The sequence below is a fragment of the Myodes glareolus genome, chromosome X (assembly GCF_982192425.1).
Source record: "Myodes glareolus chromosome X, mMyoGla1.1, whole genome shotgun sequence".
Classification (NCBI taxonomy): Eukaryota; Metazoa; Chordata; class Mammalia; order Rodentia; family Cricetidae; genus Myodes; species Myodes glareolus.
Genome location: NC_142053.1, coordinates 131037061 through 131064734, shown reverse-complemented (window position 1 = coordinate 131064734; position 27674 = coordinate 131037061). Strand labels below are relative to the sequence as shown.

The following is a 27674-nucleotide window of genomic DNA, read 5'->3' as shown; positions in this document are numbered from 1 at the left end:
GGAAATAATTGTATTCATATACGAAACTGTCAATAGATAAAAAAACTAATTAAAAAATACATCCCTGATGCCTCATCTATCTCTATCTAAATAGCTGTTCATGAAATTACCACATCTTTACACGCTGCTCAAATCCTGCTTCTTTCAAACAGCCTTACATGACTGAATAGATTCACATCTACATAGCTCAGGTCTTTGAGAACAGTTAATCCTTTAGTGAAGGTTGTTTTTAATTAAGCTCACATAACAGTATATAAACTTTAGAAAACTTACTGCCTGAAAACAGATTAAATAGGAAGCCTGAGCAAACAGGTGCCAGAACAGTCAGAGACGCCTACTCCCCACTTCTTCCTCCCTCCCTTAGTTTTATAAGACTACACTAAATATTCCCCTAAATTTCTTTTTATCAGTGTTCACATACATGGTTACCTACCCACCAGGCTTTTCAAAAATTGGAATATATAAATATATTTATATTTATATAAGAATGATGCATCATTATGTATCTGTGGCTATACATTTCCTCAAATTCCAAATTTTAATCCTTTTTATAAGTTTCTGTTTTAAAATTATGCTTATACTAAATGTGATATGGGATAGAACAAACTACTTTTAGAAATCAGTTCTGAGTATATGATTTACTAGTTTCTTGGACGTTATTAAGGAATGCATTTTAAATTAATTGTAAATAATTAGTATAAGGTCACCTCATAAAATAACGCTGTAAATACTAGAGGAAATGTGCCCTTCCCTAAAAATACTTCATTTAAACTTGTCAGAAATTGTCATAGTATTTTGATTTTGTTAGAGCACTTGACTGCCATCTACCAGGCAATTGTTAGGATAAAAACATACTTCTGATACCTTTGCCATGAAAAATGTCACCTTAGACATGACACCTTGGTGTAGCATACAACAGACAAAATTATAATCTAATAATGCCTGCATGTATTCTAGAAATGGTAGATGTTGCCCACCTCATTGAAGGGAAATGATCTTCCTTCTGATTGGATATTAAATGGCTGTTAGGATTCTTGATTTTCTTTTCCCTTTCTAAGCCCTTTTCCGTTTCAGGCTGCTAATCTGATCAGAGACATTGCTATAAAAAATTAAGGCTTTTCCTGTAATCAGTAGAAAGCTCTTTCGATACAACTTGGACTACCAAAGGAACATCAAGTCTTAGCTGCTATTTCTCAATCTTCATGAAAAAACAACTTTGGACACCTACCTCCAAATTCAAGTATAGCCTACAAGAAAAATTTTGAGCAAAGAGCTTTTCAATTGAGACAAAAAGAATACCATAACTAGATTAAATTCTGATTAACAGTTAAGATTAATAAAGACTATCCAATTATCAAATGATACATCACTTTTTGTTGAACGTGACATCATATTGTAAATACAAATAATAAATATAATATTCATATAAAAATAAGTACAATGTACTTTAGCTAGTGACTAAGCCTGTAGCTCAGTAGTATATGCTTGTCTTGTATGTCCTAGGGTCCATCCCAGCACTGTAAAATAGAGAAAAACCTCTTTAATTGGCAATGCTTGAATAGTTTGATGCATTTTTATTGGGGGGGGCTTTCCTGATAGATTATTATTTTCATTTTTCAAAAATAATTATGTTTAAAACTAAAGGCTAGTAATTCAAGATGACATGGTAACATAGGGTTGCTTCAAGTACATAAAGTACTTCTATGGAAAGCTAGAGAAAAATCTACAACCCTTTGAGAGATACAATAACCTTGTGGTCTATGAAAGGGGAGGAAGAAGCATAAATGGAGAGAGAGAGACAGTTGGGGTTGTAGGAGCAAGAGAAGATAATGTAGGGAAGGAAGACAACATATCACATTTTTCTGTTATATGCAGAATTTAGAAATATATGTACACATGAATTCATATGATATGAAGGCAGAAGGATGAGCAGAACAGGACTAGTGAGAAGAAAGAGGGATGGGGAGAGGGGATAAATAAGAGCAAGATACAGTGATATAGTCATGAAAATATAGTAGTGAAATTCCTTATTTTGTATACTAAGTTAGAAAAACACTGTTGACAACTTATGCTGGAGAGGTTGTAGGGTAAAGGGAACACTTCTGCATTGCCGCTGGGAGTGCAAAGTGGTACAGTTGCTTTGGATGTCACTATGGCTATTTCTCAGAAAATTAGGAAACAACCTACCTCAGGACCCAGTAATACCACTTTTGGGTATATAACCAAAGGATGTTCAATCATACCACAAGGACATGTGCTCAACTATGTTCTTAGCAGCATTACTTACCATAGCCAGAACAAGGAAACAACCTAAATGTCCCTTGACCAAAGAATGGATAAGGAGAATGTGGTACATTTACATAGTGGAGTACTACACAGTAGGGGGAAATTAATGATGTCTTGAAATTTGTGGGCAAATGGATCAATTTAAAAAACATCATATCGAGTGAGGTAACCCAGACCCAGAAAGACAAATATCATATTACTCACTCAAAAGTGGCTTTCAGACATAAAGCAAAGAAAAACGGCCTATAACTCACAATCCCAGACAACATAGACAACAAAGAAGACCCTAAAAGAGGCATATGTGAATCTAATCTACGTGAGAAGTAGAAAAAGACAAGATCTCCTGAGTAAATTGGGAGTATGGGGATTATGGGAGAGGGTAGAAAGAGAGGACAGAGAATGGGAGGGGAGAGGAGAAAAATATATTGCTCAATAAAAACAATTCAAAAAAATTTTTTAAAAAAGACAGTCCTCATAGGCACCACCCCATCACCTATTGGTAAGGCATGTGAAACTATAAAGTCCATTGTGCAGAGTCAGATATATCAAAATTTACCTGCATACCTAAGCATCAAAAGTGGTCATAAGTAAATATCATGCCACACATATGAATGATAGTGCAATAAATCATCATTTGCATGTTCCTATTTTTATGTGTATCTAGTTCTCTAGTAAAATTCCTGAGGTGACAGGCCAATTCCTCTGATCTGATAATTATATACGCTATTGGAAATCCAACTATTCCATATATATATATATATATATATTCAACATATGTCAATTAAAGATAAAAGATTAAAATCTACTTTTTGATCCAGCTGTTATTGTGTTTTGTGTTCTTCTAAGGGAGTTCTGCTGCCATTTGTGGAAAGGCAAGCAGTAGCTGGGCTCCGAAGCCCTTATCTTTACAGACTTCAAACTCTTGAACTTCAGGCTACAAGGTACCATGGAGCAAGAATTTGAAAAGGTCACCAATGTGCTTTGCAATAAGATACACTAAAATATTAGAAAACCGCAGGCATACTGAAGTAAGCCAAGCCCACAGCCGTCTAGGACAACTAATTAACACCCATGGCACATTCTTGGCAGCAGCCTGTGCGCCCTCGTGGTGTGGGTGCTACAGCTTGCTATAGGAAGATCTACTGCAGAAAATGAGGAGTCAGCCCAAATTCCCTCAAATACCAGCTCAAAGAGGTCTAAATCTTCCAGATCATTCCTGAAAGTCCCCTCACCAGCAGACACAGCAGAACAAAAGTCCTCCTAATTGAATTTGTAATTCATGTTATACCTAGCATGCATGCATTAAATCTCATATTCAACTGCTTTGAATTAGTTTTGCCGTGTGTTTATTTGTGCATAATAGCCCTCTTTTATTGTAGTTGATTTTGTAGGCTATTTCATATTCTTTTTGGATGCAGGCTGAGTGTAAATTCTAAATCAATAGTAAACAGCACATCCAATTTATGTACAATTGGCTCTTTTATATGCTTTATATACAGTTTATAGCACACGGGGGCCGCTTATAAAATCAATGTGTATTCTACATTTAGGCCCATTTTATACAACTTGGAACAACTTTTCTGCCTTAAATGTTTACAGAGGCTTACAACTTCAAGCTGGCTTTTCCCATGTATTTGTAGTTATTTCTACAGTTTACCTGGTGTGATGTCCTTGCTCAGGAACACAACTTTGAGCAATTATGTTCCTATAACAAAAGCAGTGCTATGAAAATCCATTTTATAAGATATTTGTAACATATTCTGGAGTGGAGGAGATGGCCATATTGCCATGAAAGTATTATCTACCTCAGAATATAGTAAGCTAAATGTTAAAAATCTAACTTGCTCCTTTTTTTCTATTTAATGTGTTATATTGCCAACTTCTTTGTTAAGATCCAATAATAAATTAGGTCTGGAAATTCATGGTCATATCAGCCTAATATAAATAATTTAGAAGGCCATTTAGTTACAAATTCATTTTAGTATACAAGAGAAGTAAAGAATAATTATTTGTTTTATCTTAATATCAGACTTTCCTTTATGATTTCATTAATAAAACTACAAGAGTCTATTACTAAAATGCTTTTTCAAACACTGACTTAAGTAATTGCCAAAGTCACTCTCTCACATATTCTATGAGTCTGTAATACTGCAGATGGTAGGAGGCTTTACTGGATTCTAAACATGTTTTCTTATTCTCACTATATAAAACATTGTGATGTGGGGATTGGAGAGATGGTGCAAAGGTTAAGATCACTTGATACTCTTCCAGAGGACGAGAGTTCTGTTCCCAGCACCCATGTCAGGAGGCTCATTGACCACCTGTAACTCCAGCTCCCTCTTCTGGTCTCCATGGACACCTGTAGTCATGTGCACATTCACACACACACACACACACACACACACGCACACACACACACACACACACAGAGAGAGAGAGAGAGAGAGAGAGAGAGAGAGAGAGAGAAATGTAAAATAAGTATTAAAAAATTTAATGTGGAAGATTTAATAGAGAAAGTAGACCAGACTTATGAAAGTAGGAATGCGGATCAAAGATGGTCTGAAACAGTAAACATACAAACACAAACAAATAAAACTTGTCAGTTTTGGCTTTTATAGGTTCAAGTGTCATGCAAAGACATTGGTAGTGGTTCCATGGACTCACTTTACACTTCAACCAGGTAACATTAATCAATAGCCCTGTGGTGGCCACGTGTCAATATGATGTATGCTTGTTAGTTGCCTTTCTAATTTCAGTAATCCTTGCCTCATCAACTTTATTTTCTACAATATTTCAGTGTATATCCTAAAAGTCTATCAAAGTGACCCTTTTAAGAGCACAGGGTCTCACTCTTCTGTCTCCATGACCCTGCTGCAAATCAAGTTTAATGTCACTTCTACAGATACTTTTGATTGTCACCATCTAATTGGGGTGGGGGATGTGCTATAATGTCTTTACTTAACTCAAACAAATTCATCATGTTATCCTCCTAAACCTTTTATATTAATGTGAATTTGCTATCAGGAAATCCTTCACGATTGAATGCAGTTCATTCCTCAAAACCAGGCAGATAATGAACTTTGGAAACTAGAAGTCTTTGTTCTTTTATTTAGATTGAAAGAGTAATAGTGTACTTGTATATCTAAAAAAACCACAGTCAAAAAATTTCAGGCATTACTAAGTGTTCTTAAACAGCCATGCAATAATCCTCCATATAATATCATCCAGTATTTAAAGTGGCTTAATTGTCATACATAATCAGTTAATGATGTTGTACTACATTGGATAAAAGGCACTGCTGTGGCAGTTTGAATTGAAATGGCCCCCATAGTCTCATAGGGAGTGGCACTACTAGGAGGTATGGCCTTGTTGGAATAGGTGTGACTTTGTTGGAGGGAGGGTATCACTTTGAGATTTCAGAAGTGCAAGCCATACCCAGTCTCTCTATCTTCCTACTGCCTGCTTATTGGGATGTTGATCTCTCAGTTCCTTCTCCAGCATCATGTCTGCTGGCATACCACCATATCCTCCCATACAATAATAGACTAAACCTCTGAACTTTAAGTCAGCCCCAATTAAATATTTAACTTTATAAGAGTTTCCATGGACATGGTGACTTTTCATAGTAACACTGACAAAGACAGAACTTGGTACTAAGGACTGGACTATTGTTGTGGTAGACCTAACCTTGTTTCTTGGCAGGATGTAGACTTTGGGATTTTGGATTAGGAAAGCTTTAAGCAGGGATTAATGGGCCATACTAATAGGAGCATGGAAGCCTGTGGTGTTGAGGGTGATTTGAACTGTGGATACCTGTCCCAAGAAGTTCCAGGGAAGAAGAGTATCTGTATGTGGCCTAGAGACTATTCTGGTGATATTTTGACAAAGAATGTGGCTGCTTTCTTCCCTTGTCCAAAAAAATCAGCCTGAGACTACATTGAACAGTTTTGGATTAACAGCTTTGACAGAGATTTCCAGAGCCTAGTATTGACTGTTCCATGTGGTTATTGATGGCCAAACTTATGCAGATCTAGAAAGAAAAGGAGAACATTGAAAAGCTGACAAAGGAAAAAATAGAAAATGTACAGTTTGAGAAGAAAGGAAGCCCCAGGAAGTGTAATAGAGTCAAGTCTAATGCTCAAGGAGATAAAAAGTTTAAAGAAAAACGTGATGCTAAATGGAATAAAGGGGTGGTAACCTCAGGGCAGGACCCCACCCAGATAAGCTTCCAGTTTGTGAAAAGGAATTAAAAAAAGTTTAGGGTCAAGTGTGATGGTGTATGCCTTTAATCCCAGCATTCAGGAGACAGAGGCAAGCAGGTTTCTGAGTTTGAGGCCAGTCTGGTCTATAGATTGAGTTCCAGGACAGCAAAGTTTAGGCAGTAAAGGAAGCCATCAAAAACAGAAACCTGGTGAAGATGAATGTATTTGAACAAGGAGGCCATATTCCAGTCCCAGTTAGCAACAGAATTCCGTAGCTTCAGCCACATGGTTCTGCCTTTGGAGTCAAGGATAGAAGAGAGGGTTTATGAAATCTCCCTTCATCACTAAGGAAAGCTGCTGAGGCCAGGCATGGAGGCCTAGAGAAGCCATTGTGCGAAGCTGTGAAGGTAAAGCCTGCAGTGCCTGAGAGACCCCAAGATATTCAAAATGCCAGAGCCGTGGGATACCTGCTGAGGAAAGCTGCTAACTGTATAGAAACAACACAACAAAGCTGAAAGGAGTTAGAGATCTGAAATCGTTTTGACATCAGATATGGAGATGCTGAGTTTGGAGTTTGCCCAGCTGTTTTTTTTTTTTTTTTTTTGAGCAGAATGTGGTGGTTTGAAAGAAAATGGCTCCCAAAGACTCAAAGGGAGTGGCACTACTAGGACTAAGGCACCTCGTCAATGTTCCTAGCGTCATTTTCTACTGTTAGAAGAATATTCAAGAAATTCTTGAAAAGTCGGGTGCTGTTGGGAAGGGAAAGCAAAGCTCCTTTGGAAGTTCTCCAAAAAAAAAAAAAGATTCAAAGGAACCACAGTAACCAAAAATGTGCTTCTATTTGCCTCAAGCCTGATAGGAGGGGAATTTTCCGTCAAAGAAAGTACTTACAGAAGTTTGTGAGAAGGGTACCAATTTGATAAGATTTTGAAAGAAAGAATTCTGTTGTTCTGGCTAGGCATCGTGGTTCATACCTGTAATTCCAGAACTTGGGAGGCAGAAGCAGGAAGATCACCATCACCCTACATCCAAAACTATCCAAAGCACAGAGTGAGATTCTGTCTCAAAAACCCAAGACAACAAAAAGGAATCTCTTTACTGCTTATGTTAAAATTTATTAATCAAAGTATATCACATTATTTTTCGTACTGCAAGGAATATGTATAGCGAGGTAAATAAATGATGGGACTATATATTAAACGTAGATCATAACTGCAGATGATGCTTATCAAGGGAAATTAACTCTAAAGTTCCTTACAACATAGCACTCAGAGACTGCTGTGAGAGTCAGAGTTGAGAGCTCTAGGAGATTGACAGAGCACAGGGTTAAAGGAAACATTCCCTGACTTTTGGGCCTTGCTATTCAAGTTTTGTTCACCAGGTTCTTTTTATTTCCTGCCTCAAGCTTCAAAATTGCAGAAGAGAACAGGTAGAAACATTATCTGCAGGAGAAAGCAAATAAATACTGAAGCTTCAAATTTGTTATTGTTGTTATTATCAGGGTCGCGCTGTACAGTCCTGGCTGGCCTGAAACGTCCTATGCACCCCAGACTGGCCTCAAGCATGAAGCAATCCTGTTGCCTTTGCCTGGCAAGAGCTGGGATTACAAATGTACATCACCAGTCGGGCAGTGGTGGCGCACGCCTTTAATCCCAGCACTCAGGAGGCAGAGGTAGGTAGATCTCTGTGAGTTCAAGGCCAGCCTGGTCTACTGAGTGAGTTCCAGGGCAGGATTCAAAGCACCAAAGCTACAGAGAAACCCTGTCTCGAAAAACCAAACCAAACCAAACCATAACAAATGTACATCAACATGCCAAGCTCAAGGTTAGAAACGTAGTGAGTTGATTCTGATAAACAGTGTTCTATGAATGTTAGTGCTTATCATTCTCCAGGCCCACTACGTCTCATTTCAGAGGGATTCTGCAAAGCTTTAGGTATTGATCAGGAGCTTCTGTCCCTGGTCCTGTGCTGAGGAAAATGAGGTAAGAATCCTTGTCCCTAGGAACCAATGATCCCTTTTATAGGACCATTAAGGCAAAAGGCTTAAATAGTAAATGTTATAATGCTTTGGAAGATGAAAATTATGAAGTGCTACAGACAAGACTGAAGATTATTCTCATCTTAATAATGCATTACAGTTGCCTTTTAAATTTCCAATTCAAACTTGTTTCAATTGCATATAGCTTATTAATTCTGAATTGTCTACCACATTTGGTTAATGAAACCTGGATGGGTTGGATCTGCTATTTCTTCAGAATTGTTGATAATATCATCATATCATCACATGTAGGATACATTTTCTTTCCCAGTCAGTGGCATCTAATTGAATATGAAACATAACTGTGTATTGCAGACAAAGGCATCTGTTGTATTTTCTGAAATTAGTATACCTTCCTGCATTATATTGGTTTACTTTTTGTTTGCAAAAAAGTATGCAGAGAGAATTAGCTATTAACACGATTTCTACTTTGGCAAAGCATGTGATAAACAAATAATCCCCACCCACAGTTTTGTTTGGGCATCTAGGTATCTCATTTGCCAGCTTACTCAAAGGAAGTCTCATTTTTAGTTTGCATATGGTAAAAAGTGATCCAATAAAGTTGCAAAAGTTTAGATTTTTCTCTTGCAAACTTACATGAGGAACAGAGTGGAGTTTCTTCTGCTCATTTTCTTCAAGAATAAATTGCAAAAGCTAGCTGAACAAATAAATTTGAATATCTACCAGAGTGTTAAAAGTAAATATGAGATGGAAACTGTCATTTGACACAGAAGCAATCATAACAATTGTGCTTTACAGGATGGAGCAAATATTAACTCCGTTGCATTCCAAATGCATGCATGTCAATCATATCATACAAAAGCTCAACTTGATAAAATTTAGGTTAAAATCATTATGTGTTTCTTAAAAACAATTAACACAATATAATAACTGTGTGTGCCGTGGGATGATTGAGAAGGGGAAGGGAAGACATAGTTGCACATTCATTGAAGTCTTACTATGTATAATGCATGAATATATTCAGTGAAATAAATAGAAAAATGTAGCAAGGTATTAACAACTATTATTTCTCAGTGGAGTGTTAGAAGAATTTCATTTAATTTTAGAAGCTTTCTTGTTTTCTCACTTTCTCAGAAATTAGCACACCTTTATTATGCTGATTTTCTGTTTGCTTGCTTGTTTGAAATGAAGGGTGCTGAGACAATTAGTTATTCACAGTGAATACCTTGTCAAAGCATGTGGCATCCAGATCAATCATTTATCACTTTTGCTAAATGTAAGTCTCATCCTTGTGATCTTTTGAACAGGTAAGGAATCTTCGGTTTTTAGCACAATGCTCAACACATAAAACACAGAAAGCAAGCATTCTATTTTTTAAGAAAAAATTGAATTTTAAATTTTTTTCATTTTATAAATAGTATTTTATGAATCCATGAAAAGCAAACCCTACAAGAAAAGACACTAAAACCAGAACATGGTAAGAGGACAACTCAATGACGGTATGAAAGTCCCCATGATGAGACTGGGGAATGGTCACAGCCTGCTAGGTATGTGTCTTACTGGGAATTACTAGGAAGAATGTTACTGTCTTATATTCTGTTTTGAACTCAGACTCTCTGTGGTAGTACATGAAATAACGATGCAGTCATTAGCTAAGTCATGTTGGTTTGATTTGGAAAGGAAGTCTATTTTTTTTTCAATAGATTTACCTTACTAATAGTTTTTTGTTTGTTTGTTTGTTTAGAAAGGATCTGCCTTTCTGAACATTCAGTTTTCCTGGATGATGGGGTATGTTGCCAAAATTATTTTGGGGAGGGGAATGCCAGGTTGGGATTAAATTTGTACAGCCTTTTAGCCTTTTATGCTGTATTTGAGATTCACTGGCATGATTCCAAAAGGATATTTATTATCTTTTCTTTTCTATTTCTGAGTCTGTGGACGGAACTGGGTGGAAAGGGTACTTTTTATTTTCAGATGTTAGGCCTGAAAAAGAGAACTTTTATTTTTTCTTTGTTTGGAAAAAAAAAATCTCTTTATTTGCAGTTCCTTGGTGGCCAAGGATGTTGACCATTTCCTTAAGTGTCATTTGGCCATTTGAGATTCTTCTGTTGAGAATTCTCTGTTTAGTTCTGTTCCCCATTTTAATTGGGTTATTTGGAGTTTTGATGTCTAATTTTTTGAGTTCTTTATATATTTTACACCAGTCAGAATGGCTAAGATTAAAAACATCAATGATAGTTTATGCTGGAGAGGATGTGGAATAAGGGGAACATTCATTCATTGCTGGTGGGAATGCAAACTTGTACAACCACTTTGAAAATCAGTATGGCGGTTTCTCAGAAAATTAGAAATCAACCTACCTCAGGATCCAGCAACACCACTCTTGGGTATATACCCAAAAGATGCTCAATCATACTAAAAGACATTTGTTTAAGTATGTTCGTAGCAGCATTATTTATAATAGCCAGAACCTGAAAACAGCCTAGATGCCCCTCAACTTAAGAATAGATAAAGAAAATGGGTACATTTATACAATGGAGTACTGCTCAGTGGTAAAAAAAAATGAAATCTTGAAATTTGCATGCACGTGGATACAACTAGAAAACACCATCCTTACTGAGGTAACCCACACCCAAAAAGATGAATATGGTATGTACTCACTCATAAGTGAGGACAAGGGATGTGGGAAAGGACTTTTATTGACTGTTGGTAGGGTATAAGATGGTATACCCACTATAGAAATAATTGTGGCAGCCCTTCAAAAACTTAAAAATAGGATTGTCAAATAACTTAGCTATACCACTCCTGGTACACTAAAAGGGCTAGCTATAATCTCCTACAGAGGCACTTGTACTTTTATGTTTGTTGCTGCTGTATTCATAATAGCAAAGACATGAAATCAGCCTAGATATCATCACCTGATGAAAAATAGGAAAAATATGGTACATATACACAATGGGGTTCTATTCAGCACTAAAGAAAAATGAAATTTGGAGAAAAATGGATGGATATGGAAGTTATTCAGTGGTATAGCCCAAACATAGAACTTTATATTCTCTCTCATATGCTCAATCACCACCCACACCCAGAAAGATGAATATGGTGTATGTAAGCGTGTGTGTGTGTGTGTGTGTGTACATGTGTGTACATGTGTGCGTATGTGTGTGTTTGTATTTATGAGAGAGAGAGTGTGGGTATAGGTCATGAAACTAGAAAGAGGACTAACCATTAGAGGGGGAAAGGAGTCATTAAAGAAAGTAAATAAATGTATTAAGGAGGTTAATGGAACACATGAGACATGAAACTGGGGGAAAAAAAGGATTATTGGAGTCAGGCACAGGGATGAGGGAGAAGAATGGATGAGGAAGATTAGCCAAAATTAAGGATAAATGAAAATGCCACATTTAAATCTATTACCTCATCTAGCAATTTAAAAACCAATATTTTCAGAGAATAGGAAGATGGCTCAGTGGGTAAAAGTCCTTGCTACTTCTACATAGGGCCTGTGTTCAGTTCCCAGCACACACAGTGTGTCTCACCACCATCCATAACTCCATTTCCAGGGAACCCAATGCCCTCTTCTGACCTCTGGAGGAGCCAGCCACGCACATGGTGTAAAACATATGTGCAGACAAAACACTCATAAAGTAAATAAATCGAAAAAATTAGAAGCAAATTTTAAAAATAGAAGAAAGACAGGGAGGTACACGTGTACAATTTCAAGACTAGAGAGATTGAGGCAAGAGTATTGTGAGTCTCCGATCAACTCGGACAATAGAGCAAGATACTGGAGGCCTCCATGGAAAGCCCTTTTATTTCCCCTCTCTTTTTTTTTTAAAAAAAAAAACCCTACATAATGATGGTGGTGGTGGTAGTGTGTGTGTGTGTGTGTGTGTGGGTGGGTGGGTGTGGGTGTGGGTGTGGGTGTGGTGTGTGTGAAGTGGCTTCCATCTTAGGTTCTAGGGATCAAGCCCAGGTCATCAAACTTCTGCCCTTTCCTTTTCTTTAAATAATCTGTTTGAAAAAAAATTCAGGACACCTTTTCTTAAAAATTCTTTCCCTTTCTTCATTTCCTTTCCTTTTATAAAAACGGGTCTGGGATACTTTTGCAAAAGACACAGATTTGGTTCCCTTTACCCACATGACGGCTCTCAACCACCTGTAGCTCCAGCTTCTGAGGATCTGAGGCCCTCTTCTGGCCTCCACGGGCATTGCATACACATAGTGCACAGATTCAGGCAAAACACACATACACATAAAATACAAATAAATAAGTATTTTTTAAAAATAAATATTTAAGTACTGGGCATAGAGGTCATGCCATTAATCCCATAACTCAGGAGGCAGAGGTAGGTGAATCTCTGTGAGTTCAAGGCCAGCCTGGTCTACATAGTGAGTTCCAGGTCTACCTTAGCTACATGATGAGACCCTGTCTTGGAAAAACTACAAAATCCCAGGTCCATTATTTATAGTGAGTTGGGGTGAGTTGACCAGGAACAATATGCATTGTCTCAAGCAGTATACATTGAATGGGAATGAAGACATAGCTTAGTGGTAGAGTGCTTGCTCAGCACAGGGGAAGTTCTAAGTTCATCTCTAGAGCAGAAACTATCTCTCTCCTGCTCCCTCCCCTACCTCTCTCCCATCTTTTTCTTCCCCCTCTCCTCTCTCTCCTCCCTTTCCTCCCTCCCCCCCCCTCGTCTCTCTATATATTCCTGGCTGTCTTGGAGCTCACTATGTTGACCAGAGACCCTTGCTCTCATTTTATTTTTTCCTTCCCATCTTTCCCTTCTTTCTTCCTAATCTCTTCCTCCTTCTCCCACTAGAAAAAAAAAGGTATCTAGGACTTTGGTGAATTTGGGAGCATCTTTTTCAGCCAAAATTAAAAGATTTTTTTAAAATTCCTCTTGCGTTCTACCTTCTTTTCCCTCCCTAATTCTAATACATTTCCCAAATTCTAATACATTTCTGTACTACCCAGAATGTACCCGATAATTTCTAAATACACTTACATATTTTGAGAAAGAAAGGAGGGGGCTTTGTTAGGCTGGGGTTGCTTTTCCTCAAATGGACACTCTTGTTTCTAGTTCTCCCCTACTTATTCTATTCTTCACTCATTTTTAAATCATATATTAATAATAAAGCTGTTAGGTTTAAGTGAATGTGGGTCAGTTCCCACTAGAAATAGTTTCTTTAATTTTTCCATCTTTAAAAAATTGGGTCAGTAAGATGACTCAGTGGGGAAAAGTGTTTACCAACAAACATGATGAGCAGAGATCAATTCCTAGGACTCACATGATGTAAGGGGAAAAGCGACTCCCCAGAATTGTTCTCTGGATGTTAAAGGCACTGTGGAATAGGTTTGTGCATGTGTATGCACATGTGCACACACACAATCAATCAATAGAACTGCATTTTTAAAATGTATTTTGAGTTGGGCAGTGGTGGCGCATGCCCTTAATCACAGCACTTGGGAGGCAGTGGCAGGCGGATCTCTGTGAGTTCGAGGCCAACCTGGTCTACAAGAGCTAGTTCCAGGACAGGCTCCAAAGCCACAGAGAAACTGTCTCGAAAAACAAAAAAAAAATGTACTTTGGCAGAAAAGAATTGGTTTTATTTCTCTCACTATAGTCCCTCCACCATCACATGTTCCATTTGGGGAGGTAATCTAAGGTGTAAAGTGTTTGTAGTGCAAGTATGAAAACATATGAGTTTCATTTACCAAAACCCACGTGGAAAAAGCCAGGAGTGATGGTATATACTTGTAATTCCAGTACAAGGGAAATTGTCTCTGGGGTGTATCTCTGGGGTTCACTGACCAGGCAGCCTAGGCTAATTAGCAAGCTTCATCTTCCAGTGAGAGATGGAAGCATCATGAGCACACAGAAATTTTACTTTTTTGAATAAGTTTTGGGGGCGGTGAGATATGGCATAGATATGAAGACCACTTGCTCTTCTTTCAGGGGATCAGAGTCAAATTTTCAGCTCCTATCAGGTGGTTCACAACCATCTGTAGTTTCAGCGTCAGGGGATCTGATGTCCTCTTCTGGCCTTTATTGGAAGCTACATGCACAAATGTGCATACACATACACACATATTCACGTGCACACACACAGCTTTAAAAATGAAATATTTTTTAATTATTTAAAAGACTAGGTACCTATTCTTTAGTCAGCTGGAAACAGTTGTTATTTCTTTTATTTTTCTTTTCCTTTCCCTTGAAATTAAACATTTGTATGATCAGGGACTCTTTCTCTTAATATTTATTTAAGTGAAAATGCCTGGGGCTAACATGTTAGAGGTCCAACATGATAGAGGCAAAGGTAAGGAGATTGGCATGAATTTGAGGCTAGCATGATATACGTAATAAGGTCACATAGGTCTACACAGTGAGACTGTGGAATAGGAGAAGCAAATTCATACATAAAGAGACAATATATCCCATTGATGGGGGATTTTGAGAGTACTAACTCTTTAAAATACCTCCCATTTTGAAAAATAAAGTGAAACATTGGAGATGAGAGTGAATAAAGCGGTTTTTGTCTGTCACTTTTGGTGAAGTTAAGAGAATCTCTGCGTGAAAAAAATCCCCTCTTAAATAATTTTGTAATTTCCTTCTTTATGCGTTAGTAGGGGATAGCAATTCATTACCTTGAGGTTGGAGGATGATAGTCTACTTTTCTTTGTCTTCAAAAATTACAGATGTGCTCAGCAGTGGTGGAGCACGCCTTTAATCCCAGCTCTTGGGAGCCAGAGGCAGGCATATCTCTGTGAGTTCAAGGCCAGCCTGGTCTACAGAGTGAATTCCAGGACAGCCAGGACTGTTTGTTACACAGAGAAACCCTATCTTGAAAAAAACAAAAACAAAAACCAACCCTCCCAAAAGCACCAATTAAAAAAAAAAGATGTAATTCACATATCATGGGATTAATCATTTTAATGTGTATAATCTTGTGGGTTAGAGTGTGTTCAAACATCAGCATTAACAAAATCTCAAATGTTTGTCCCTCCTAAATGAAGTCTCGTACACCTTAATCTCCCCTCCATCCTTCCTCCTGACAGCCACTCACCTCCTTTCTGTCTTGAGTGACTTTCTTTGTCTTGGACGTCTCCTGGAACTGGAAGAAACAACCCAGAGCAACCTAGAGACGGCTAGAGATTTCGATTGGAGGACTGGTTTTTGCCTCCATAATTTGCACCAGAGAACAGGCATGGGCTATAGGGTGCATGCAAGATTTATAAATTCCATGATCTTTTAGAGTCCAAATACCGGTTAAGATGGTGTCTCTTTTTTTTCAATTCCACAATAACTTCATGGGCCTGGATAATGACTAAAAAACAATTCTTTCAATTCATTTTGGACTTCCTTTTGATAAAATTTAGATTAGGGATCAATTTTAATAACTAAGGAGCCTGTATCTCTATTTTTTTAAGTACTAAAGAAGTTACCAACACAGAGGAAAGCATTCTATAAATTGTAAAGAAACATGTGAGCAGAAAAAAATTGCAAGCCTTCCTATAGTGCTCTTTGGCCTCTGTAGATTTTTTTCTCTTTTCTTGGGAGGTATTGTGGGTAAAGGTTCTGCCCTTTGTTTTGACAGACCTGCAGAATCCCCAGCTGGAGATCTTTACAAATACATATAAATTCTACATTCAGAAAAAAAAAAGATGCACTGACTAAATACCTCATTATTTTTCTGAGAACATCCTGCAGCAAATACTCAAGAGCTCTCAGAATATAGCAAATAAATGGTAACAGAACCTAAGAGGAAAGAAAATAATTTCGCCCTGACCTTCAACAGGTTAAATATCTGAATCTATAATTCTAAAATTGTTTATGGCTACTGAAGATATTCTGTGCACTTAAGAAAAGAAGTATTACCCCTGAAACCAGTGACATCACCCATTAGTCTGCTGCTGCTGGGATAAGGACACTTTTTAACTATTTAAAAATTGCTAATAAGGGGCTGGAGAGATGGCTCAGTGGTTAAGAGCACTGATGGCTCTTCCAGAAGACCAGGGTTCAATTCCCAGCACCCACATGGCAGCTCACAACTGTCTGTAATTCTAGTTCCAGGAGACTCATGGCAAAACACCAATGTACATAAAATATAAATAAATAAATAATTTTTAAAAAATTGCTAATAATATTTTTCTTAATTATATTTTCAATGTCAATTCTGAATATTAGTAAGCTGACTTCATTTATTTAAGGGATATATATGTTTGTGTGTGTATTCATATGCATGTGTACATAATATTACATATGTTAGGTATTTAATATAATATTAAATCGACTTAATTTCTTGGATATACATATATACACACATATATCAGGCTATTTAGATAAGCATTTAATTCTCACTGATGAAAATATATTTTCATTTATTCTTAGCAGCAATCTCTGTGTTGTTGGAAATGGCGTTGATAGGTTCCAAGCTTCAGCAAGTGTTTACTGAACAAAACCAAGGAGCACTGCATTGCACCAGCTATTGAAAAAGGTAGTCCCTACTTTTTAAAAACTCAGAAACAGGTAAGCTAATAAAAATCAAGTAAGGCTTACCCAATATCATATATGATAAATGTTTGTTGTTTTGGTGGTTCCAAATCTTAGTTTATTTTTATTTTATTTTCAGAAAATATAAAAAAATTTTCACAATAATAAACACACATGATCATAAAATTTTGAAAAATTCTGTGTTTTATAAGAAAATATGTGCTCAAAACATCAGCTCTGTGGACAAAGACTGTACTTTTACAGTTTTGTGGTGATGGTAATTACTACAAATATTACCAGGGATCCACAAACCCTTCCACCCACAAATCACAGTCACAAATGTGTGTTTCACCCCACATTTTGATCAGTCACTCATACAGTGTGATTATAATTTAAAATCCATTAAATAAAAAATACAAACTGTCTTTCTTCAGGCCCAAATGAGGAGAGAGAAACAAATATGATCAACTTCATAGAAGTCCCATGCCCCCCAAGAGAGTCATAGTGTTGTTAAAGAGCCAATTCACACATCCTTTACTTACATTTACTGCCACCAGGTGGGAGACCAAAGCTCATTTCCTGGGAATCAGAACATTTAGAAGGGAAGGAGCAGATAGGTTTGGTTCACACACTGTAACCCTGGTAGCTATTGGGAAAGAAAACATGAGGCTCCTTTTAGCAGTCTCTAGTGTCTGCACAAACTGCAGCTAGTAGGTCCGGAAACCTTACTGAATGCTGCAAACAGAACAGAGTACAGGCAGGAAGATTCTTATCATTTATTGATTTGTTGGTTTGATTATTGAAATATCAGCTAGCAATATTACCTGAGAAAAACTTGCAGTCATATTCTCAGCCTCTTGCTTTCGCCTCTTTCTTCTTTAAAATATTTAAGCTAGTTTCATGCTTGCTATGAAGAATTTCTGTAGATACTGAGACCTGTATTGTTTGAAACGGTGCGTGGGGTGGGTGGTGGGTGGATGGGTGTGTGGACAGTGTGGGGATGTGTAGGGGTGTGGGTGGATGTGGGGGGGTAAGGGGATGAGAGTGTGTGTGTGTGTTGTGGGTGGGTTATGTGTGTGTGTAGGGGTGGTGGATGGGTGTGTGTGTGCTGTATGGGAGGGGGTTGGGTGTGTGTGTTGTTTGAAAGGGAGTTGGGTGTGTGTGGGTGGATGGGTGGATGTGTGTGTTGTGGGTGGGTTGTGTGGGGGGGTGAGTGGATGGGTGTGTGTGTTGTATGGGAGGGAGTTGGGTGTGTTGGGGTGGGTGGGTAGATGGGTGTGTGTTGTGCGTGGGTTGTGTGTGTATGTGTGTGTGTGGTGGATGGGTATGTCTGTTGTGGGTGGGTGGTGGATGGGTATGTGTGTTGTATGGGAGGGGGTTGGGTATGTGTTGTATGAAAGGAGGTTGGGTATGTGGGGGTGGATGGGTGGATGTGTGTGTGTTGTGTGTGTGTTGTGTGTGTGTTGTATGTGTGTGTTGTGTGTGTTTGCTGTGTGAAAGTAGGGGTGGGTGGATGTTTGTGTGTGCTGTGGGGGGGGTGGGTAGATGTGTGTGTTGTGTGTGTGCATGGTGTGGGGGGTTGGGTGGGTGAAGGTGGGTGGATGGGTGGATGTGTGTGTGTTGTGGGGGGCTGGGTGTGGGTGTGGGTTGGTAGATGGGTGTGTGTGTGTTGCATGGGAGGGGTTGGGTTGTGGGGGTGGATGGGTGGATGGGTGTGTGCTGTGGGTGGGTTGTGTGGGGGGGTTAGTAGATGGGTGTTTGTGTGTGTTCTACGGGAGGCGGTTGGGTGTATTGGGGTGGGTGGGTGGATGGGTGTGTGTTGTGGGGGGGTTGGGTGTGTGGGGGTGGTGGTGGACAGGTGTGTGTTGTGAGGGGTTGTGTGGGTGGGTGGGTGAGTGAATGGATGTGTGTGTTGTATGGGAGGGAGTTGGGTGTGTTGGGGTGGGTGAGTAGATGGGTGTGTGTTGTGCGTGGGTTGTGTGTGTATGTGTGTGTGTGGTAGATGGGTATGTGTGTTGTGGGTGGGTTGTATGTGGGGGTGGGTGGTAGATGGGTATGTGTGTTGTATGGGAGGGGGTTGGATGTGTGTGTGTTGTATGAAAGGAGGTTGGGTATGTGGGGGTAGATGGGTGGATGTGTGTGTGTGTTGTATGTGTGTGTTGTGTGTGTTTCCTGTGTGAAAGTGGGGGTGGATGGATGTGTGTGTTGTGGGGGGGTGGGTAGATGTGTGTGTTGTGTGTGTGTGTTGTGGGGGGCTGGGTGTGGGTGTGGGTTGGTAGATGGGTGTGTGTGTGTTGTATGGGAGGGGTTGGGTGTGTGGGGGTGGATGGGTGGATGGGTGTGTGCTGTGGGTGGGTTGTGTGGGGGGGTAAGTAGATGGGTGTGTGTGTTGTATGGGAGGGGGTTGGATGTGGGGGGGTTGGCGGATGGATGTGTGTTGTGGGGGGATTGGGTTTGGGGGATGTGGTGGGATTGGGAGTGGGGGGTGGGTGGATGTGTGTGTTGTAGGGTAGTTGGGTGTGTGTGTTGTGCAGGAGGGAGTTGGTTGGGTGTGGGGATGGGTGGATAGGTGTGTGTGTTGTGTGGGAGGGGTTGAGTATGTGGAGGGGTGGGTAGATGGGAGTGTGTTGCGGGTGGGTTGTGTGTATGTGGGGGGGGGAGTGGAGGATGGGTGTGTGTGTGTTGTATGTGAGGGGTTTGGGTGTGTGTGTTTTATATGAAAGGGGGTTGGGTGTGTGGGGGTAGATGGGTGGATAGGGGTGTATTATATGTGGGTTGTGGGGGGGGTGAGTGGATGGGTGTGTATGTGTTGTATGGGAGAGGGTTGGGTGTGTTGGGGTGGGTGGGTGGATGGGTGTGTGCTGTGGGGGGGTTGGGTGTGGAGGGGTGGTGGACAAGTATGTGTTGTAAGGGATTTGTGTGGGGAGTGGTGGTGGGTCTATGTGTGTTGTATGGAAGGGGGTTGGGTGAATGGGGGTGAACGGGTGGATGGGTGTGTGTTGTGGGTGGATTGTGTGTGAATGTGTGTTGATGGTGGATGGGTGTGTGTGTTATAGGGGGTTGTGTGTGTGTGGGTGGGTGGGTGAGTGGATGGATGTGTGTGTGTTGTATGGGAGGGGGTTGGGTGTGTTGGGGTGGGTAGGTGAATGGGTGTGTGTGCTGTATGGGAGGGGCTTGGGTGTGTGTGTTGTATGGGAGGGGGTTGGGTGTGTGTGCATTGTTAGAAAGGGGGTTGGGTGTGGGGGGTGGATGGGTGGATGTGTGTGTTGTGGGTGGGTTGTGTATGTGTGTGGGGTGAGTATATGGTTGTGTGTGTGTTCTATGGGAGGGGGTTGGGTATGTTGGGGTGGGTGGGTAGATGGGTGTGTGTTGTGGGGGGGGTCGGGTGTGTGGGGTTGGTGGTGGACAGGTGTGTGTTGTGAGGGGTTGTGTGTGTGTGGGTGTGTGTGTTGTATGAAAGAGGGTTGGGTGTGGTGGTGGATGGGTGTCTGTTGTGAGTGGGTTGTGTGTGCATGTGTGTGGGTGGTGGATGGGTGTGTATTGTAGCAGAATGTGTGTGCATGTGTGTGGGTGGGTGAGTGGATGGATGTGTGTGTTGTATGGGAGGGAGTTGGGTGTGTTGGGGTGGGTGAGTAGATGGGTGTGTGTTGTGTGTGGGTTGTTTGTGTATGTGTGTGTGTGGTGGATGGGTATGTGTGTTGTATGGGAGGGGGTTGGATGTGTGTGTGTTGTATGAAAGGAGGTTGGGTATGTGGGGGTAGATGGGTGGATGTGTGTGTGTGTTGTATGTGTGTGTTGTGTGTGTTTGCTGTGTGAAAGTGGGGTGGATGGATGTGTGTGTGTTGTGGGGGGGTGGGTAGATGTGTGTGTTGTGTGTGAGTACTGTGGGTGGGTTGTGTGTGGGGGTAAATAGATGGGTGTGTGTGTTGTATGGGAAGGGGTTGGGTGTGGGGGGGTGTTGGTGGATGGGGGTATGTCGTGGGGGGGTTGGGTTTGGAATGTTGTGGTAGGATTGGGGGTGGGAGGTGGGTGGATGTGTGTGTGTGTTGTAGGGTAGTTGGGGGTGTGTGTGTTGTGCAGGAGAGAGTTGGTTGGGTGTATGGGTGTGTGTGTTGTAGGGTAGTTGGGGGTGTGTGTGTTGTGTGGGAGGGGTTGGGTATGTAGAGGGGTGGGTAGATGGGTGTGTGTTGTGGGTGGGTTGTGTGTATGTGGGGGGGGAGGTGGAGGATGGGTGTGTGTGTGTTGTATGAGAGGGGGTTGGGTGTGTGTGTTATATGAAAGGGGGTTGGGTGGGGGGGGTAGATGAGTGGATGGGGGTGTGTTATATGTGGGTTGTGTGTGTGGGTGGGTGGGTGATTGGATGGGTGTATATGTGTTTTATGGGATAGGATTGGGTGTGTTGGGGTGGGTAGGTAGATGGATGTGTGCTGTGGGGGGGTTGTGTGTGGGGGGGTGGTAGTGGACAGGTGTGTATTGTAAGGGATTTGTGTGGGGAGTGGTGGTGGGTGTGTGTGTTGTATGGAAAGGGGTTGGGTGAGTGGGGGTGAATGGGTGGATGGGTGTGTGTAGTGGGTGGACTGTGTGTGAATGTGTGTGGGCGGTGGATGAGTGTGTGTGTTGTAGGGGGTTGTGTGTGGGGGTGGGGAGGTGAGTGGATGGATGTGTGTGTTGTATGGGAAGGGGTTGGGTGTGTGTGTTGTATGGGAGGGGGTTGGGTGTGTGTGTGTGTTGTTAGAAAGGGGGTTGGTGTGGGGGGTGGATGGGTAGATGTGTGTGTTGTGGGTGGGTTGTGTGTGGGGTGAGTATATGGTTGTATGTGTGTTCTATGGGAGGGGGTTGGGTATGGTGGGGTGGGTGGGTGGATGGGTGTGTGTTGTGGGGGGGTTGGGTGTGTGGGGTTGGTGGTGGACAGGTGTGTGTTGTGAGGGGTTGTGTTTGTGTGAGTGAGTGTGTGTGTGTTGTATGAAAGAGGGTTGGGTGTGTGTGGGTGGATGGGTTGTGTTGCGGGTGGGTTGTGGATGGGTGTATGTTGTAGTGGGTTGTGTGTGCGTGTGTTTGGGTGGGTGAGTGGATGGGTGTGTGTTGTGCGTGGGTTGTGTGTGTATGTTTGTGGGTGGTGGATGGGTATGTGTGTTGTGGGGGGGTTGTGTGTGGGGAGGTAGTGGATGGGTGTGTGTGTATTGTATGGGAGGGGATTGGGTGTGGGTGTGTGTGGGTGGATGGGTGTGTGCGTTGTGGGTGGGTTGTGTGTGTGTGGTGGATGGTTGTGTGTGTGTTGTATGGGAGGGGCTTGGGTGTGTGTGTTGTATGAAAGGGAGTTGGGTATATGGGGGTGGATGGGTATGTGTGTGTTATGTGTGTTTGTTGTGTGAAAGTGGGGGGTGGGTGGATGTGTGTGTGTGTGTTGTTTGGGTGTGTGTGGATGTGCGTGTTGTGTGTGTTTGTGTTGTGGGGTTTGGGTGAGTGGGGGTGGGTGGATGGGTGGATGTGTGTGTTGTAGGGGGGTTGAGTGTGGGTGGGTGGATGGGTGCTTGGATGTGAGTGTGTGTTGGGGTGGTTGGGTGTGTGTGGGTGATGGATGGTTGGTAGATGGGTGTGTGTTGTATGGGAGGGGTTGGGTGTGTGGGGGTGGATGGGTAGATGGGTGTGTGTTGTGGGTGGGTTGAGTGTGGGGGTAAGTAGATGGGTGTGTGTGTGTTGTATGGGAGGGGGTTGGGTGTATGTGGGGTTTTGGTGGATAGGTGTGTGTTGTGGGGGGTTGGGTGTTGGGGGATGTTGTGGTGGGATTGGGGGTAGAGGATGGGGGTGGGTGGGTGGATGTGTGTGTGTTGTGGGGTGTTTGGGTGTGTGTGTGTTGTGCGGGAGGTTGGTTGGGTGTGTGGGTGGGTGGATAGGTGTATGTTGTGTGGGAGGGTTGGGTATGTGAAGTTGTTGGTAGATGGGTATGCGTTGTGGGTGGGTTGTGTGTATGTGTATGGGCGGTGGTGGATGGGTGTGTGTGTTGTATGGGAGGGGACTGTGTGTGTGTGTTATATGAAAGGGGTTTGGGTGTGTGTGGGTGGATTGGTGGATTGGTGTGTGGCTGTGTGTGGGTTGTATGTGTGTGTGGGTGAGTGGATGGGTGTTTATGTGTTGTATGGGAGGGGGTTGGGTGTGTTGGGGTAGGTGGGTAGATGGGTGTGTGTTGTGGGGGGTTGGGTGTGTGGGGTGGTGGTGGACAGGTGTGTGTTGTGAGGGGTTGTATGGGGTGTGTAAGTATGTGTGTTTTGTATGAAACGGGGTTGGGTGTGTGTGGGTGGATGGGTGGATGAGTGTGTGTGTTGTAGGTGGGTTGGGTATGTATGTGTGTGGGTGTTGGATGGGTGTGTGTTGTAGGGGGTTGTGTGTGGGGGTGAGTGGGTGAGTGGATGGATGTGTGTGTTGTATGGGAGGGAGTTGGGTGTGTTGGAGTGGGTGGGTGGATGGGTGTGTTGTGCATGGGTTGTGTGTGTATGTGTGTGGTTGGTGGATGGGTATGTGTGTTGTGGGTAGGTTTTGTGTGTGTGTGGGTGGTGGATGGGTGTGTGTGTGTGTTGTATGGGGGGTTGGGTGTGTGTGTTGTATGAAAGGGGGTTGGGTATGTAGTGGGAGATGGGTGAATGTCTGTGTTGTGTGTGTTTGTTGTGTGAAAGTGGGGGTGGGTGGATGTGTGTTTGTTTTGTGGGGGTGTGTGGATGTGTGTTGTGTGTTTGTGTTGTGGGGTGTTGGGTGGGTGGGGGTGGGTGGATGGGTGGATGTGTGTGTGTGTTGTGGGGGGGTTGAGTATGTGTGGGTGGGTGGGTGGATGTGAGTGTGTGTTGTGTGGGGGATTGGGTGTGTGGGTGGTGGATGGGTGTGTGTTGTGGGGGGCTGGGTGTGGGTGTGGGTTGGTAGATGGGTGTCTGTGTGTTGTATGGGAGGGGTTGGATGTGTGGGGGTGGATGGGTAGATGGGTGTGTGTTGTGGGTGGATTATGGGGGATAAGTAGATGGGTGTGTGTGTTGTATGGGATGGGGTTGGGTGTCTGTGTGTGGGTTGGTGGATGGGTGTGTGTTGTAGCGGGTTCTGTGTGGGGGGAGTGAGTGGATGGATGTGTGATGTATGGGAGGGAGTTGGGTGTGTTGGGGTGGTTGAGTAGATGGATATGTGTTGTGCCTGGGTTGTGTGTGTATGTATGTGGGTGAGCAGATGGGTGTGTTGTGGGTGGGTTGTGTGTGTATGTGTGTGGGTGGTGGATGGGTATGTGTGTTGTGGGTTGGTTTTGTGTGTATGTGTGTTGGTGGTGGATGGGTATGTGTGTTGTGGGTGGGTTGTATGTGTGGGAGGGGAATTGAGTTTTTGTGTGTTGTGTGGGAGGGGATTGGGTGTGTGTGTGTTGTTAGAAAGGGGGTTGGGTGTGGGGGGTGGATGGGTGGATGTGTGTGTTGTGGGTAGGTTGTGTGTGTGGGGGTGAGTATATGGTTGCGTGTGTGTTCTATGGGAGGGGATTGGGTGTGTTGGGGTGGGTAGGTGGATGGGTGTGTATTGTGGGGGGGGTTGGGTGTGTGGGGTTGGTGGTGGACAAGTGTGTGTTGTGAGGGGTTGTGCTTGTGTGGGTGAGTGTGTGTGTGCTGTATGAAAGAGGGTTGGGTGTGTGGGTGTGGATGGGTGGGTTGTGTGTGTATGTGTGCGGGTGGTGGATGGGTGTGTGTTGTAGCGGGTTGTGTGGGGGGGTGAGTGGATGGATATGTGTGTTGTATGGGAGGGAGTTGGGTTGTTGGGGTGGGTGAGTAGATGGGTGTGTTGTGTGTGTATGTGTGTGGGTGGTGGATGGGTGTGTGTTGTGGGTGGCCACCCAGCCGGTATATGTGAACTGTTACTATATAAAGGAGACTGCCCTGAGCCCCCTTGCCTTGATCCTCCATATCTGGCAGCAGGCATTTTCCAGTCAAATTGGTAGAATGTGCTTTCAGAGAATGTTTTTTTTTTCCACTGGGGAATTGGAAAAGGGGTTCTGCCCCCCACCCCCGTCTTTCTTCCTGAGGCCAAAGGAAAGATGCCTTTGCAGACCACCCAGGTAATTAAGGGGCTAGGCCAGTAGTTATTCAGCCTGGTTCCTCAAATTTCACTTAAGATGGCCACAGGTCAGGTGATTCTTGCTCATCTCCCACTCAACAGCTTAATTCAAACCCTTCCAAAGAGACAACGGCTAGTCTCAGGAGTATGATGATCAAGGGGTTTAGCTACCCACCCTCCCTTTCTTGAGATCTCCCCAAGGAGGGTATCTGCAGGAAGGGGAAAGCTCCATCCCTGATTTTGAATTGTCCAAGTCACCATCATCCCATTTTATGTACTGAAATAAATGGCCACCCCTTTGTCTTCTTTGAAACTTTCACTGCAGACTTTATCACTGCAGATATTTGGCAAGCTATTTCATGATGCCAGTTCTACCCCCCCCCAAAAAAAAAAAACCTGCATTCTGCATTCTACAAGTGTGCAGTCCACAGAAGCAGGATTTCCAAGACATGTCCCTAGCCCTGCCAAGGGGCAGGATAGGCTGCCGTTGTTGGCATGTTGTGTTATTTGCTTGTGCCTCTGCCTGTGTATCTTTCTTAGGGTGAAGCTAAGGTGAGGGATGCGCATTATCGTGATTTTCACGGTTTTACGTGGTGGGAACCAGATCAGGGAGAAAATAAGGTAGACGGGAGATAGACATTGAAAACCTTCCTCCCTCTTCTGACTTGGATTAGTGCCAGCGGACCCTTCATTCATCCCCTCCGCCCCGCGCCCCTTAGTTAAGTGTGGTGTTTCACACGGAATTGCGGTAGAGCGCAGAGACGAAAGTTGCAGTTCACACACTCTGCTCACAAACCCCAACTCATGTTTTCACGTCTCTAAACAAGGACTGCAGTACTATTCCAACTGGTCCTGGTTCAGGATGACAGTTGCCTGCTTGTGACGCCTCGCGTCACTGTATCACTGTGTTTGCACCTACCTGCTGGGAAATCCTGCAGACAGACAGAATGGTGGCTTCAACACACGCATGCCCCCCCACCCCCCAGCGAATCTTGCCCTTCCCCTGCAGTGCGCGTGGGCGCCGCCCTTCCCCTTGCCTCTGCCTGGAGTACCAGTGTCCAGCAGTGGACAGAGGCACCAGGGACCTCCCTAGAGTGTCTTCAACAGCATCTCAGTTGATATACCTCTTCTTCCTCATTGGCAGGGAGGGGGCCTAGCAGGCAGAGGCTCTGCAGCTTGGGCCTCTGCGGCAGTGACTGTGGCAGAGGTGTGTCCCATCACCCTCCTCCCTCAGGCTCATCCACTTAAGTACCTTGAGCCAGCCCCAAATACTTCAGGTATCTTGCGTTCCCTGGGGGTGCCTCTCACGGCTTTTTAAAGACATAGATACCCACTGCACTGTCATTTCCTCCCATGGGGAAAACTGCTTTGACTCCCACTTCTGCTGTCGCCTCTTTTCCTAACCCCAAGCAACCTACTCTTTTTTCCCACATGTTGCTTCCCGCCTCCCAAGCACTTCCCGCTTCCTTGACACTTCTCGCTTCCCCAGACTCTCCCATTCCCACATATTTCTGGTCAGTGAGTGGCAGCCAAAATGATTCAAGGGATGCCCGGAGTCCAGCAAACTCCATAGCCATCCGACCTCACCTTGCCGCCCCCTCCCCCAAGGGGTCTTTTTCTTACCTTTATTCTGGACCAAGTTAGTGGCGTTCTGGGCGATGGCAATGGAGATGGAGATGACTTTCGACCTCTCTCTCCAGAGTCTATCTGACATCGCAACAGTTGTAGTGCTAAACTCATCCTTGGACTCTCTGAAGTTGGCTCAGGGCGCGACTTTGGAGCCCTCTTCCTGGCAGGTTTTGGGGCTGACTCTAGTACCAGCCCTATGTCAAGATCTGGGGTAGGCTTTCTAGTCGGTTCTAGGGCCAACTTTGATGTTGGACCTGGGTCAGGTTCTGGGACCGGCTCTGGGGCCGGCTCTGGGGCAAATTCTGGGGCCGGCTCCTGGGCCGGCTCTGGGACAAGTTCTGGGGCCGGCTCTGATTCCGGCTCTGAGTCTGGTCCTGGGTCCGGCTTTGGGGCCGGCTCTGGGGTTGATTTTGCGTCTGTTTCTGTGGCTGGTTCTGGAGTCGGCTCTGGACAGGGTCCCAGAGCAGGATCTGGTTCTGGTTCTGGTGGAGGAGCCGGCGGCGGCGGAGCCGGCGGCGGAGCGGGAGGCGGCGGTGGCGGCTCTGGGGACTCGGCCGGCTGCTCTCCATCCTGAGGTTGGGCAGTGCCCTGGGCCGCTGAATCTACCCCGTCCATTGCTGCACACCGTCTGGGGTCCAGGCAGTCAGCGACCCTAAGATTGGAAGGCTGAAGAGCCCTCGGGCGGTCCGCCCACGCTTATCTGACATCCCTTTGCGGGGTGCCAAACTTTGCACCCGCTTCGCTCCATGGCTAGCGCAGCTCTGATCTAACCCAGGGGCGCGCAGCGTCTCCCGGAGCTGGAACACGCCCCTTGGTGAGCGCACACCTCTCCGTAAGCAGCCACGGGTTTGATGGGCGGGAAAGAGTAAGGCTTGAGAACGCGACTGGGCAGAGCGCTTGATGACCTCTTAGCGACGTGCGCGGGAAGGGAGGGGGCAAAAAAAGAGGAGGGGGAGTGGAGTGCCTGTTGGGGAGGAATTGGAGCCC

At 43.5% G+C, this 27674-nt stretch overlaps 1 protein-coding gene across 1 annotated transcript in view; it reads right to left on the bottom strand.

Moving 5' to 3' along the window:
- The window catches only part of Dgkk (diacylglycerol kinase kappa), a 123753-nt gene extending 96321 nt beyond the window's left edge, over positions 1 to 27432 (bottom strand). The window contains exon 1 of the mRNA XM_085684309.2: positions 26682 to 27432. Within this exon, the coding sequence (XP_085540435.1) occupies positions 26682 to 27302 (621 nt within the window). The 5' untranslated portion in view covers positions 27303 to 27432. The remainder of the gene's footprint in view (positions 1 to 26681) is intronic.
- Positions 27433 to 27674: the final 242 nt, after the last annotated feature.